The sequence below is a fragment of the Jaculus jaculus genome, chromosome 16 (genome assembly GCF_020740685.1).
Source record: "Jaculus jaculus isolate mJacJac1 chromosome 16, mJacJac1.mat.Y.cur, whole genome shotgun sequence".
In the NCBI taxonomy this organism is placed as follows: domain Eukaryota; kingdom Metazoa; phylum Chordata; class Mammalia; order Rodentia; family Dipodidae; genus Jaculus; species Jaculus jaculus.
Window position 1 is genome coordinate 67,043,722 of NC_059117.1, and position 13,015 is coordinate 67,056,736.

Below are 13,015 nucleotides of genomic sequence, written 5' to 3' on the forward strand. Positions count from 1 at the left end.
ACCTTAGGAGTGCCTGGATAGAATCTGACCAGTTAAAATGTAAATAGAGGGCTGGAGAGATGGTTTAGCGGTCAAGCGCTTGCCTGCGAAGCCTGAGGACCCCGGTTCGAGGCTCAATTCCCCAGGACCCACGTTAGCCAGATGCACAAGGGGGCGCATGCGTCTGAAGTTCGTTTTCAGTGGCTGGAGGCCCTGGCGCGCCCACTCTCCTCTCTATCTGCCTCTTTCTCTCTCAAATAAATAAACAAAAGAATGTAAGCAGACTGACAATAGGTAGAACACGTGCACATTAGAAACAGTGGTGGGGCACGGGCAGACTTTTAAATGTGGCATCCCTTGTTAAAATGCCTGTGGCAACTTGGCAAGCACAGCGTGTCCGTTTCAGCCCAGGGCGGCGGGTACGTACTCATCGTGGACAATGGTGGGGCCGTCCCGTGTTAAGGCCTCTTCCTTGATGACGTTTATCAGCTCAAAGGTGCTGCTTATGGGGGCATCCGGGTTGGGCCACTTGGGGCACTGGAAGTGCCGCACCTCTAGCACGTAGTCATCCTGAAACCAACATGGGGGGAGGGGGGGCACAGCCGTCACCTGACCTGTGACTGTCATCGCATCCCAGAAACACAGCTGTGAGCAGCTCCCCGGAGCAGACAGTAGAAGAGACTGTCGTTCAGCACCCACCAAACCTAACACAGCCCCCCTTCCCTTTCCCGTAAGGACGAAGCTATTATATACAGAGTACTGTTTGTTAAGAAGCCTTCATGCTGCGTGTGTAACATAGTGAAAGGCTTCTATTTCTGGCGGTTAAGGAACTACCTGTACTGTAGTATACTGCTTTCATGATCAGGTGAACAGCCCTGTCTGCATGCGTGCTGGATTGGAGGCGCTGTTACAGTTCACCCAGCCAGTTAGAGAAAGCAAATATTTGAAGGAAGAAAAGGAAATGAGCGTATTTAGAATTCCGTCTTTGTCAAGTGCCCGGACGTGACTGGTGGGTGGCCCATCTCTTCATGATTGCTTTAAAGGGTGCTCCCGGGCCCGGCTCAGGTTACCTGCGTGGCTTCAAGGATGAAGTCATGGATTATGATCTGCTCTTCGTTAGAGAGGCACAGTCTGTCTTTGCTGATGAGGGTGACGGTAAAGGCCTCGCAGTTCATGGACTCTTCTCGACTTGGCCAGTACACAAACTCATCTTCTGCCTTTGGAGGGGAAAAAATTTTTATTGAATGTTTTCTTTTGAACTAACTCCTTATGGTGGCGTCTTTCCATACCTCTCAATTCATCTTTTAAGTTGAATTCAAGCATTATGTCCTTCATCTTGTGCTTAGTACAAGGGTTATTGTATTCTATTTTAAAATAGCCTTCGGTAATAACCATTTCATATCACTATTACTTCTCACCCTCTCAACCCCAAACCACTCCTTCTGGAAATGTCTGCCCCAGTCAAAAAGGGCTATTAGCATTGGCTTCGTAAAAACGGATCATATCTAGATCATTTAGCATTTCACCGTTACTTCCACAACCCAAACACACTGACTGTTACGTCTTGCGGATTATGGGAGGGACAGCTCTACAGTTGGGTAGCATTTTGAGAAAGACTTGTCTTAACATTGTTATTTAGTATTAGTGAAATGGAGAATGTTTTTAAAAACAAAGCTGAAAACATGAGGCTGTTGAGAGCTCAGCACTACAGGAGACATGTCTATCACGCCTTCCTAGGCTCAGGCAGCACTTCTGGAGAGGGGACAGGAAGATGTCAGAGCCACGCGGCGGTGGTTATTAACCTCCCACATTTTAACATGGAGGATGGGGAGAAACAGAACAAGGCCAGCGCTCAGTGGAAGAGGAGTGGGAAGACAGACGAGAGTGACAGGATAGGAACCCAGTCAAAATTTAGTGTGCTCATCCATTAAAGCTTTCGATGAAGTAGAAAGTATGTCATGCAGACGGGAGTCAAGTCATGCTGCACGTCACACAGATGTGCTGTGCTCACATGGAAACATCAACTCAAATCTCAGACCACAAATGTCATAGTGCAATGTTGTGACTTATTTTCCTCCTGTTGCAAATGAACTCTAGGTCTGTTCATCCACATCACCCCCCCCCCCCAACACACACACAGCTAACCATTTTGTTCTCTCCAGCTTAGACGTGTTCTCCACTGTGAGAAGCACGTGGTCTTCTTCCTGTCCAAGGCTTAACTCACCCGCCTGTGTTCTCCAAGCTCACACTGTGGCAGGGCCGTACAGTTGGTTTGGGTCCACAGTTGGGATCTTGTGTACAATGGTGCAGGTGTCTGTCAAGGAGGTGACTCAGTGCCTCTGTTTTCTATATGGCTGTTGCAATCTCCAGTGCCATCAACCTCTCCCCTTTTCAGCCGGGGTCTGGCTGTGTATGCAGACCGGCTGTCTGCAGCTTACACTGGTCTCCCTGTCTCTGCCTCCCAAATGCTGGGGTTACAGCAGTGTTGACACCATGCCTGGCAAGTGTTGTCTCTTGAGTGAAAAGACAGTGACTTTTGGGCCACTCAGAGATGCCAAATTTAGAAAGAAGGAAAAAAAAAAACCCTGCAATTAGGATGGTAGAAGACATCATAATTGGCATGAGGTGGTATCTCCCACCGCCTTGGATCACATTGAGGGTATTTTCGTATACCTGTTGATTATTTTTGTCATACTTGGGGACACGTCTTTGCCCATTTTTTTTTTATTTAGGTTACTCATTTTTTTTCTCTTGAGTTATATGAGTTCTTTATAAAATTTGGACGATAGCCTCCAGATAAGGGATTTCTACCATCTGTTTTTACAAATGAGGACATGCTCAGAGATGCCATATTGGTCTAAAATTGTACTGCTGATAAATGGTAAAGGATGGAGCCTTTTTGGAAAAACATTGTACATAAATAAGAACAAGGTGTTCTTAAAAGATAAGTTACCTGTAGTGTTAGATTTCAAGAGGGTGACATGGAAGTCTTTCAACTTTGAGTCAGGCTTTACGTGAACTCATCCAGCTTAAGGTTAAAAATAGACATTCAGGCTTTTACTTAAATTCTATCTCTGAAAACTATGGGTGCCTAAGAAAAAATGTAACCGTTGGAGGCTTGGTGAGAAATATGATAATGGAAACCCTTTACCTTTTTAAGAATCAGCCCAAAGGAGAAACTCTAGCCTGCATGTAGTATGTAGATTTTTTTTTTTTTTTTTTACTGAGAATGCCTGGTTACTATCACTGGAGTCAGAAATAATGTTCAAAACAAAGAAGGCTTTGTTTAATCTTGTATTGTCGCATTAGAAATGAGCCAACAGTCCAATGAGACTTATCACCCTTTCAAGTTTCAATATAGATTATTGCCAAGAACATTTTTATTTTTAAAGCTCAGCATAAGGGGAAGCAGATTAGCAACTGGGTTGTAGTCTATACAAAAGGAGCCTGTGGGTATCAGGAGTTCTATTACGCTTTGTTTGAAATGGAAATATGACCTTATAACCAGATTCAGGATCTACGGAATCTAACCAATATGCACAGATCAATTTATCCAGGACCCTGCCTATGCTTTGCTTAGTATTTCTGAGCCTTAATGTCCATACTGAAAAGTGAGAATATAAAACTAGGAGCTTCAAGGACACAAAGAGATTTTGATTGGCATTAAAAAAAAAAAAAAACTTCGTGAAATAGGAATTGAACTAGGGAGTAATTGCTCATCTTGGAAGACTATAAAAATACATGCTCCTTCTTTATGTATCAGGGAGAGAGCGAGCGAGAGAGAGAGTGAGAGCACGCACATACTAGGGCCTCCAGCCGTTGCACATGAACTCCAGATGCATTTGTTACCTTGTGCATCTGGCGTACATGGGTCCTGGGGAATTGATCTTGGGTTCTTGGGTTCTGCAGGCAAGTGCCTTAATCACTAAGCCATCTTTCCAGCCCAAGTGCTACTTCTTAAGCAGGTGTTCTGCTCTCATGATTATTTTGCTGACACACATATATAGATGTACATCTATAAAAGTACATCTATAAAATTTGACACAAGGCCTCATGTAGTTAAGGCTGGCCTTGAACTCCTCATCCTCCACCTGTCAAGTGCTGGAATTACAGGATTGCATTACCTGGCTTGAAATAGTAATGTATACATAAAGATGTATATACTTCAGATAAAATTTTGAGTGGCTCCAAATGTCACTGGCTCCTTAGTATAGTAGTGATTAAAAGATAGCAGTTTTGTAGCCTGGCCTCAACGAGAGCCTGGCATGCCAGCTTGGATGCGTACAGACCATGTTCCCGACCCTAGTCCTTCCATGGAAATACGCTCGGGGGTAGATTCTTGGTGACTGCCCTCTCTCAAATGGCAGTAAGCAAGGACTGACACATCCAGCAAATGAACATTTCAACCCTAAATGCCTCCCCTCTCCACGTGCCAATCAGAATGGACCCCGTGCCAGCTAATTTGAAAATTTACGCTCCAGAATTTTTCTGTCGTTCGTCACGCAGAAGCAGCCTTGGTGTGCTGGGAGCAAAAGGCGGCACGCGAGGTTCCTGCTGCCTGGGCACACAGTCAAAGGCACGTCACCCAGACTAGGGGCGCAATCACAGGCTGTTCTTTCTGATTAAAAACTCATTAATCTGACACTCCTAGAGGCAGAACCTCATGGTTTTTTATTATAGGCTCCATGCCTACACAGTAACTTCCCAAGACCCAGCTTAATTCTGAAATTTATGTACCCGTGAAGCATGTGACTTTGTGCTATGCATTTGCTCCCTTGTCTCCTGTATGATTTTCAGACTTTATTAGAGAAGGACTTAGGGAGGGCAGTGAGCTCTCGTGGCTTAGTGGACCTATGGGCTGGACACACTAGCCTCTCCTGCCTTCCCTGTGCAGTGGGAAACAGACTAGGGTGGATTTTAGGAAGGGTGTATTTTCATGATGAAATTTGGAAGTCTAGAAACTCACAAAGGAAGAACAAGAAGCATCTCACTGCTGGCAGGGGAGGGGAGCAATCTACAACAGCGTCTAAAAAAAGGAGCGTCTAAAACCTTCTACCTCATGCAAGGGAACTCTCAACAACACTGGAGAATCAAGCGGTGCAGCTGCCAGGGACAGTATTGTGAGAAGTCCCCTCCCTAGCGTGGGCAGACAGAGAGGCCTCAGGGCAAGGTGTCACAGAAATGCATGCCTGTGGCCTTAGTAATGGGGAGCAGACGTGGCACTTACCAAGCTCTGGTTGTCTGGCAGCATGACGATGATCTGTGCGTTGTGATCCCAGATCATTCGCCAGAAGTCTTTCGTGGTGTGCGGCAGAGGATGCTGGGTTATGATAAATTCGTTGCTCCTATAATAGCCCTTCAGTCAGGAAGAGGAAAAGCCAGTGAGTAGGAATGTTTGGTTCTAGCTTGATGGTAGTTGCATAAATTCATGAAAGAAGACAGCATTGTTTTGACTATATGCAGTAATTGAGAAGGGCGTTCAGTACAGTTGGCTAATTTTGAGATGAATTCCTGCAAACACTGTGCAGACAATTTTCTCTCCACATGCAATTCACTTCAAGTTCCTCCTGCTGCTTTCACTTAGCAGGAATTTAAACATTTATTCAAAGGCTAGGTGAGTGAAATTAACAATAAAGTAATGTCTTAAGAAGCATTTGGCTTAATTTTTTTGTACTATTGTTCAGGTATGTTTAGTTAAAAGTTTCGAGACTCAGAATTCTGTTTCTGATACTGCATACTAAGAAATGGTATCCGAACGAATCAGTCACACAGGTGGTATCTGCTTCTTAACACATTTTAGTTTAATTGACTCTATTTATGATTAACAATGGGCTCTCACCATGATATAAGAAGCATTAATGTAATCTGTTCCTTTCATTCCAGGCAGTGGTGCAAGCCCCACTCGGGCACGCTCAGCTATCACAGGGGAGAGAACAAACATCAGCACCATCTTATTAGACACAGGAGCCCACAGTTATGCCTGGCACTTAGAAGAGCCAGGGCGCTATGTGATTTATCCACTAAGGCTTCACTAAACAAGTGGATGTGTTACCAGCTAAGGCAGAGGGTGAAATGGAATTCTACAATAGGAGCCGGCTGTCCAGAATATCATAGTGCAAACATGGCCTCAGTTAGCTTGACCCTAGAGGTACAACGATCCATTGTCCTTGGGGCTCTTCTCCCCATGAAGGACGTACAGGGACGCCGCTCCAGGCCTTGGCAACGCTCGTGTCTACAGAGCACATGCTGCCCTCTGCTGTGTCCTGAGTGGTTTAGGCAAGAGCCACCACGAATCAAAAGGGCCTGGATTCCCACTTGTCCACATTAATCTAGAACCCAAAGTGTCAATGCCACACTGATAGGGTTCTTGGCTGCACTCAGTGGCATTTGGAGGTAAAATGACAGTAGATGGCATGATCTGCTGGCACCCAAACCCACCCCTTCTTTACTTGTTCATTTGGATGGGTGCTACGTCGTATTGGCATAATACATCAAACCAAGCTTATCCCACTTGTCCCCCGAGTCGGACTGCTTTTAAGATCTTACATGGCACGACAGAAGAGTTCCTGTTCTTCTCTTTGTTGCACTCTTTCTGAGCACTAAAGCATTCCACGTATTTTGCATTACATTGTGTGACCAGCTGGAAAGAGAGCAGCATTTTAGTCTTTGTTCAGGAGTATGAATGACGGTACATGCTTGACAATCTGAGATAATAGCAACAATCAGAGATACACAGACAAAAGCCTCTCTGATCCCTCCTCTTGCCTGTGTCCTTGTCTCCCGTCAGCCTAGGCATGTGGAGTGAAGGTACGGCGGGGGCAGGGCTTCCTGAACCCCGCACCGTCCTCGCTGGCATGGCATCACTGCCGTTGTGAATGTTGGTTGAGAGTCTCGAATGGCACATGGGACTTGGGTGAGTGAGTCTACACTACAAAAACTGTCTGATGTGATTCAGAGTCCATCACAATGAGAGATGGAGGTTTTGTCTCAGTGGAGTGTATGGAAACACTCCCATTGCTTCATTATTGCTAGCTAGGGGTTTGTAGCAATTTTCATTTTTGTGTTTGATTTTTTTTTTTTTTTTAAGTAATAAAGGAATTGGTGCCTATGAAGGCGGGCAACCACCTAGTTTCCAAGTGAACAGCTTATTTGTTCAGAACTTTGGTTATTGGCTGGTGGGATGGCTTAGTGGTTAAGGCATTTGCCTGCAAAGCCGAAGGACCCACACTAGCCAGATGCACAAGGGGGCACACGCGTTTGGGGTGCCCATTCTCTCTTTCAAATAAATATATTTTTAAGAAGCTCTTATGAAGAAATATAGGTTGAGTTGTCAATGCTTGGGACCAGTAGAATTTCAGGTTTGGGGAGAGTATGGTGTATTTGTGTATACATAATGAAATGTCTAGAGGACAGGCATCAGTGTAGATATGGAATTCATGTTTAGGGCATGAAATAATTTCATGATGTGAAATTTTCTACCTGGGACACTCTATTGGTAGTTAAAAAGGTTTGGATCCTGGATTTCAGGATTTTGAGACAAAAATGATCTCAGTAATGTTTTTAGTTCTATGTTTTATACATTGTTCTATATGAGACCATTTTGTGTGAAGGTGGACAAGATGAGACAAATCTATGTGCACTGTTTTCACAGCAAAACTTTCCATAGATTCTGAAGCCTTCATTTGAAATTAGCAGGAATGTGAAAGGCAAAATTTAAATAAGATTTGTAGTTAGTAATTTGTGAGAGTTCATTTTAAACATTTAAATAACATATTGTAAAAAGCCAGGCACGGTGGTGCATGCCTTTAATCCCAGCACTGGGGAGGCAGAGGTAGAAGGATTGCCATGAGTTCGAGGTCAGCCTGGGACTACACAGTGAATTCCAGGTCAGCCTGAGCTAGAGTGAAGCCCTACCTTGAAAAACCAAATAAAATAAAATAATGCATTGTATCTTCTATTAATTACCTCAAGTGGTTTTACTATAGTCAGTATGTTAGGAAATGAGCTATAATTTTAAATTAGTATTACTATTGAATTAATTAAGTTCAAGTTGAAATTAAGTTTTTCATTTACTACCGCTTTGTATGATGGGCATGGCAGAGTCCCATTTCTTCAGCTGAGATTTAAATAAAGATTTCATAGTCTGTGGAAATTTTAACAAAAAATAGTACTGACAACAGTGAAAAACTAATGAATAGGAAAGCACTTGGAAAGACAGAGGCAGTGTGTGACATTTAAATAAATCCTTTGCGCATTTTTGGTCATTGGTACTTAGACATCCTGGTCACCTTCATGCCAGTCAATGCCATAGAAGCTTAACTCCCTATCAAAAATCCTTTTTTGTGTGGAACTTTTGTCTCTACTTACTCTTATACATTTACACCTAGGAATTAGATACATATGTCCCATGCCTGGATCAAAATACCATTGATTTTTTTTTTTTTTTCCCTGAACTAGTCAGGATCAAAATCTAATGTCATTGGGCCCAAAGACGATGTTTACAAGGTCATAAATTAGCCCAGAGGAAAATATAGCATTTTATGACATCAACTTGAACCCAACAATGTCAAAACTTTTTGCGTGATATGTGAGGAGGGCCATGCACTGTTCAGAGAAGACATGACCCAAAGCATGGGGTGCTTTCTGAGTGTTGACAGTGGGCATTGCTCAGGGCACTACCTTGAACTGTTTCTCCAGCCGCGTCTTTCCCCCCACTCCGGGTATGAGGATGCAGTTGACGTAGCTGTGCAGCTGACTTGAAGACACTTCCGTCTCCTTTCCGAGAATGGCTTCCAACAAGGCGTCGTGGATGAAGATGTACTGCTCCTGGAAGGCACACACCCGCTGTCACCAAAGAGCCCGGCAGAGGGGACATTAGCCTGTCCTGAAGTTCGCCTTACATTAACTCTGCCCCAGACAGGGACCTACAGTCACTTCCTTCAAGTATTTTCAGCCAGCTGCTTGGCTCCAGTCGTTACTTGCTTTATCCACCATAATTTGTTAGGGCGGAGGCTGTAGTCAGTTTACCTCTGTGTTCCATACTATGCCTACAATAGGGGCTCATTACAGCAAGCAGCTCAAAGGTTTAAAGAACCATGCTTTAAAAAATATATTTTGGGTTGGAGAGATGGCTTAGCGGTTAAGCACTTGCCTGTGAAGCCTAAGGACCCCGGTTCGAGGCTCGGTTCCCCAGGTCCCACGTTAGCCAGATGCACAAGGGGGCGCACGCGCCTGGAGTTCGTTTGCAGAGGCTGGAAGCCCTGGCGCACCCATTCTCTCTCTCCCCCTCTATCTGTCTTTCTCTCTGTGTCTGTCGCTCTCATATAAATAAATTTAAAAAAAATTAAAAATATATATATATATTTTATTTGAAGCTGCGCGTGGTGGCACATGCCTTTAATCCCAGCACTTGGGAGGCAGAGGTAGGAGGATGGCCATGAGTTTAAGGCCATCCTGAGTTATTTCCAGGTTAGGTCTGAGCTAGAGCGAGACCCTACCTTGGAAAACCAATAAATTATATATACATATATATATGTATATATGTGTGTGTGTGTGTATGTATGTGTGTATGTATATGTAAATATAAATTAGAGAGAATGGGTGCAACAGAGCCTCCAGCCACTGCAAATAAACTCCAGATGTATGCGCCATCTTGTGCATCTGGCTTACAAGGGTCCTGGGGATTCAAACCTGAGTCCCTAGGCTTCACAGGCAAGCACCTTAACCACTCAGACATCTCTCCAGCCCATACTATGCTTTTTGATGGATTTGTCAGGCCAGACGTGTTTGACACAAATCATGATAACAGATTTCTAAGTGCCTGGTCAGTATGGAACAGCTCAGATGTCAAGACTCTAAGAAACGGAAACGTGCACTCCCAAGCACAGCACAGCTCTCGGGCCGTCTGCTCTGACCCCGCGACTTCCCCCAAGTGACCACACCGCGCAGCTGCTCTTACCTCCGTCTGCACGAGGTAGTTGCGCTGTGTCCTGATGTGCTTCAGGAATCCCAAGACATTCACTGTGCTTTTGTCCTTGATCTGCTGGAGCATGCTGTCGAGGACTATGTACGTGCCTGTCCTGCCCACACCGGCGCTACAAGACACAGAGACACCCCGCTGGGACCGTGGACAGCGCACGTGCTGAGGAACTTAGAAATGGCACAGGACATTTGACCAGGAGCACCTGGTCACTTCTGCCTTGAAGAAAGCAGCGTCCTCACGCAAGGCACTCTCTGCGCTTCTCCGGCTCTCAGTGAGCCTGTGGAATACTGACCCTTGAACAATTCCCTGTCCACAAAGGCAAGACCCTGACTAGTGCTTCCAGGGTTAGAAAATTCTGTTTAAAGTGGCTATTTTCCATTAGGAGTCTAGGAAAAGAATGGCAATGGTGCATCTCTCAAACTTGACATGTTAGTTTTCTAGTACTTAGTTGCTATCTAGATAGATCCCTAGGAAGATCGGAAATGTGCAGTAGTGAACAAGCTTGCTTTGGCAGTGTGCCCCAAGGTCCCTATCTAGCACAATCCGCAGGCTATTTGATCAGCCTTATCTCCACTTTAGTGACGGCAAAGTGGATTAGCAAAACAGAGGTCTCGGGGGACTGTATGCATAGGATGTATTCCACTTCTGTGAATGGCTTGTTTTGTCAAAGCACATTATAAGAACAGCCCCCCAAAAATGCTTAGACAATGCTATGGAGCAATGTAACCTCAGTTACAGAGTAAGTAACATGAATAAAAAAGCAAGGAAAAAAAAAATCATGCACGTCCTGCAACCCCAGTGAGGAGCATCCTCACACAAACGTGTTAATAAACATTATAAAGTCACGCATACAATCACAGGTGACATACAATAAAAGCATTTGAAACAACTCTAACATTCTTAGCTCAGAGGAATCATCATTTGTACAGTGTTTCCCCAGTGGTTTTCCAAGAGGCGTTTTCTGGAGCACAGATAAACCACAAATTAAAACACTTTCATAATTCTGTATTATTTAGAAGGGTCCCTCAGAAAATCAAATGCCCACTGGGGGAAACTTGTCTGAGTTCAAGTTCACTTTTATGTATTTACTTGTAAGGAGAGAGGCAGCTGGAGAGAATGAGCACGCCCAGGGCCTCCAGCCACTGCAAATGAACCGGCTCACGTGAGTACTGGGGAATCAAACCCCGCTCACTGGCTTTGCAGACGTATACCTTAACTGCTGATCCATCTCTCTAGCCCTAAGTTCAAACTTTTGTTAGTATAAGCCTATAGCGTGCCCAAGCACAATGGGGGATTTTATAAAGATTCGGTATTTATCTTGTTGAGCAGATTTTTTTTCCCCCCCCAAACTGCAGATTTCTTTTTGGAGATGATCTCTTGGTGCGATGGAAATACAGATACTTAGGAAGGCTCACTCATCCCGGTTTCCAGAGGGTTCCCTCTGCTGCCCATGCTAAACCACAGGAAAGACGCAGAGGAAAATGCTGGTCCTACCTGCAATGTACCAGCACGGGGCCCATGTCTGGCATTTGGGCTGCCGAGGACCGCCTCACGAAGGTCAGGACCGGAAGGGCATACTCGGGGACGCCCATGTCAGGCCACTGCGTGTAGTGGTACTGGATCACTGTCCGCTCGTTCTGCCGGCCCTTGGCATTTCCTTTCTGGCCCTGTAAGAGGTGGCACATTCATTACCTCACGGATCACTGACCAGACCTGCTCAGTTCTGAGCCCATCAACACTTTGGCTTCACAGAATGCAAGGGTATCAGAAAAGAGGACCTCTGAGCTTCTGCTCCCAACTACTGTTCCTGAACTAGGTCACTCCATTAGTGACCAACTTTCAGGTCACTTCAGGAGGCCTCCAGTTGGATATGCCATTCCCATTTCTTCTCACCGCTGGGACCAGGGCTGGTGGTTCCCTGCGGCCATGCATCATACAGGAAGTGAAGGGAGGCTCCTGCGTGAGAAACACTGCCTCTCACAGACGACCTTTCCAGAATAGTTTTCATTTAGAAGCATGAACGCCCTGCATTGTAACTATCTTAGATGAAAGCATTTCTTCAAATAGATCACTTGCTCTGTTCTGTTTACCTCTGTCTCAGTATCTGTAAAACATTTTATGTTTTATTTATTTGGGAGAGAGAAGGGGTGCTCTAGGGCCTCCAGACACAGGTACCACTTTGTGGGTCCTGGGGATCAAACCTGGGCCCTTTGGCTTCTCAGGCAAACTCCTTAACTGCTAAGCCATCCCTCCAGCCCTTATGTTTTTTTTTTTTTTTTTTTTTGGAGGTGTCAGCAATGACCAACGAAGCTTCAAGCGTGTGGCCTTGTGCTCCAAGGAGCTTCTAAACTTGTTTTCTGCTTATTTGGTACACTGTTCAGGTCACGGGACACCTCTGCCTGCTGCTTTCTCTGACTCAAGCCATTTGCAAAAGGAGGAGAAATTCCCATGGGTAACACGTGTTGTGGGTTTAAAGCGACTTCTGGTTTGTGGGAGCCAGTCAGGAGCTCGACCCCAGTGTCACTCATCTAAAGCAACTTTTTAAAAATTGTTTTACTTATTCATTAGATATAGAGGGTGGGGGAGAGAGAACGGGCGCGCCAGGGCCTCCAGCCACTGCCAACGAACTCCAGACGCGTGCGCCACAATGTGCATCTGGCTAACGTGGGACCTGGAGAATTAAACCTGGGTCCTTAAGCTTCGCAGGCAAACGCCTTAACCGCTAAGCCATCTCTCCAGCCCCTAAAGTAACTTTTATACAGTTAGCCTAGGGCTACAGACTCAGCAAAACTGTGCATGAGATTTGAGTAAACGACAAGTCTTCTGGGGGTGAGGAGGTACTGTTTTATGTCATTCCTCCTCTAACAGCGTTTCTAGGAACACTTAAGCTCAAGACTGTCAAGTTACTACATTTCCTTGCTGAGCTGCTATCCAGACTTCCAAGTAGTGCTTGTTGTGACAGTGGATTGTAGGGAGAGAGAGAAACTGAGATAACTTGAAGGCAGTGTTTCCACACCAACTCTCAGGATCTGAGTTAATTATATCGATTTCTTA

General features: G+C 45.0%; 1 protein-coding gene across 4 annotated transcripts in view; it reads right to left on the reverse strand.

Moving 5' to 3' along the window:
• Ptprg (protein tyrosine phosphatase receptor type G) overlaps positions 1-13,015 on the reverse strand; it is an 873,855-nt gene that overhangs the window by 7,946 nt on the left and 852,894 nt on the right. For all 4 annotated transcript variants that reach the window (XM_004661265.2, XM_004661264.2, XM_045136198.1 and 1 more), the window contains 8 exons: positions 11,456-11,628; positions 9,938-10,073; positions 8,659-8,805; positions 6,526-6,619; positions 5,819-5,895; positions 5,207-5,335; positions 1,050-1,196; positions 407-549 (listed from right to left, as the gene is read on the reverse strand). In XM_004661265.2, coding sequence (XP_004661322.1) covers positions 407-549; positions 1,050-1,196; positions 5,207-5,335; positions 5,819-5,895; positions 6,526-6,619; positions 8,659-8,805; positions 9,938-10,073; positions 11,456-11,628 — 1,046 coding nt within the window. The remainder of the gene's footprint in view (positions 1-406; positions 550-1,049; positions 1,197-5,206; positions 5,336-5,818; positions 5,896-6,525; positions 6,620-8,658; positions 8,806-9,937; positions 10,074-11,455; positions 11,629-13,015) is intronic.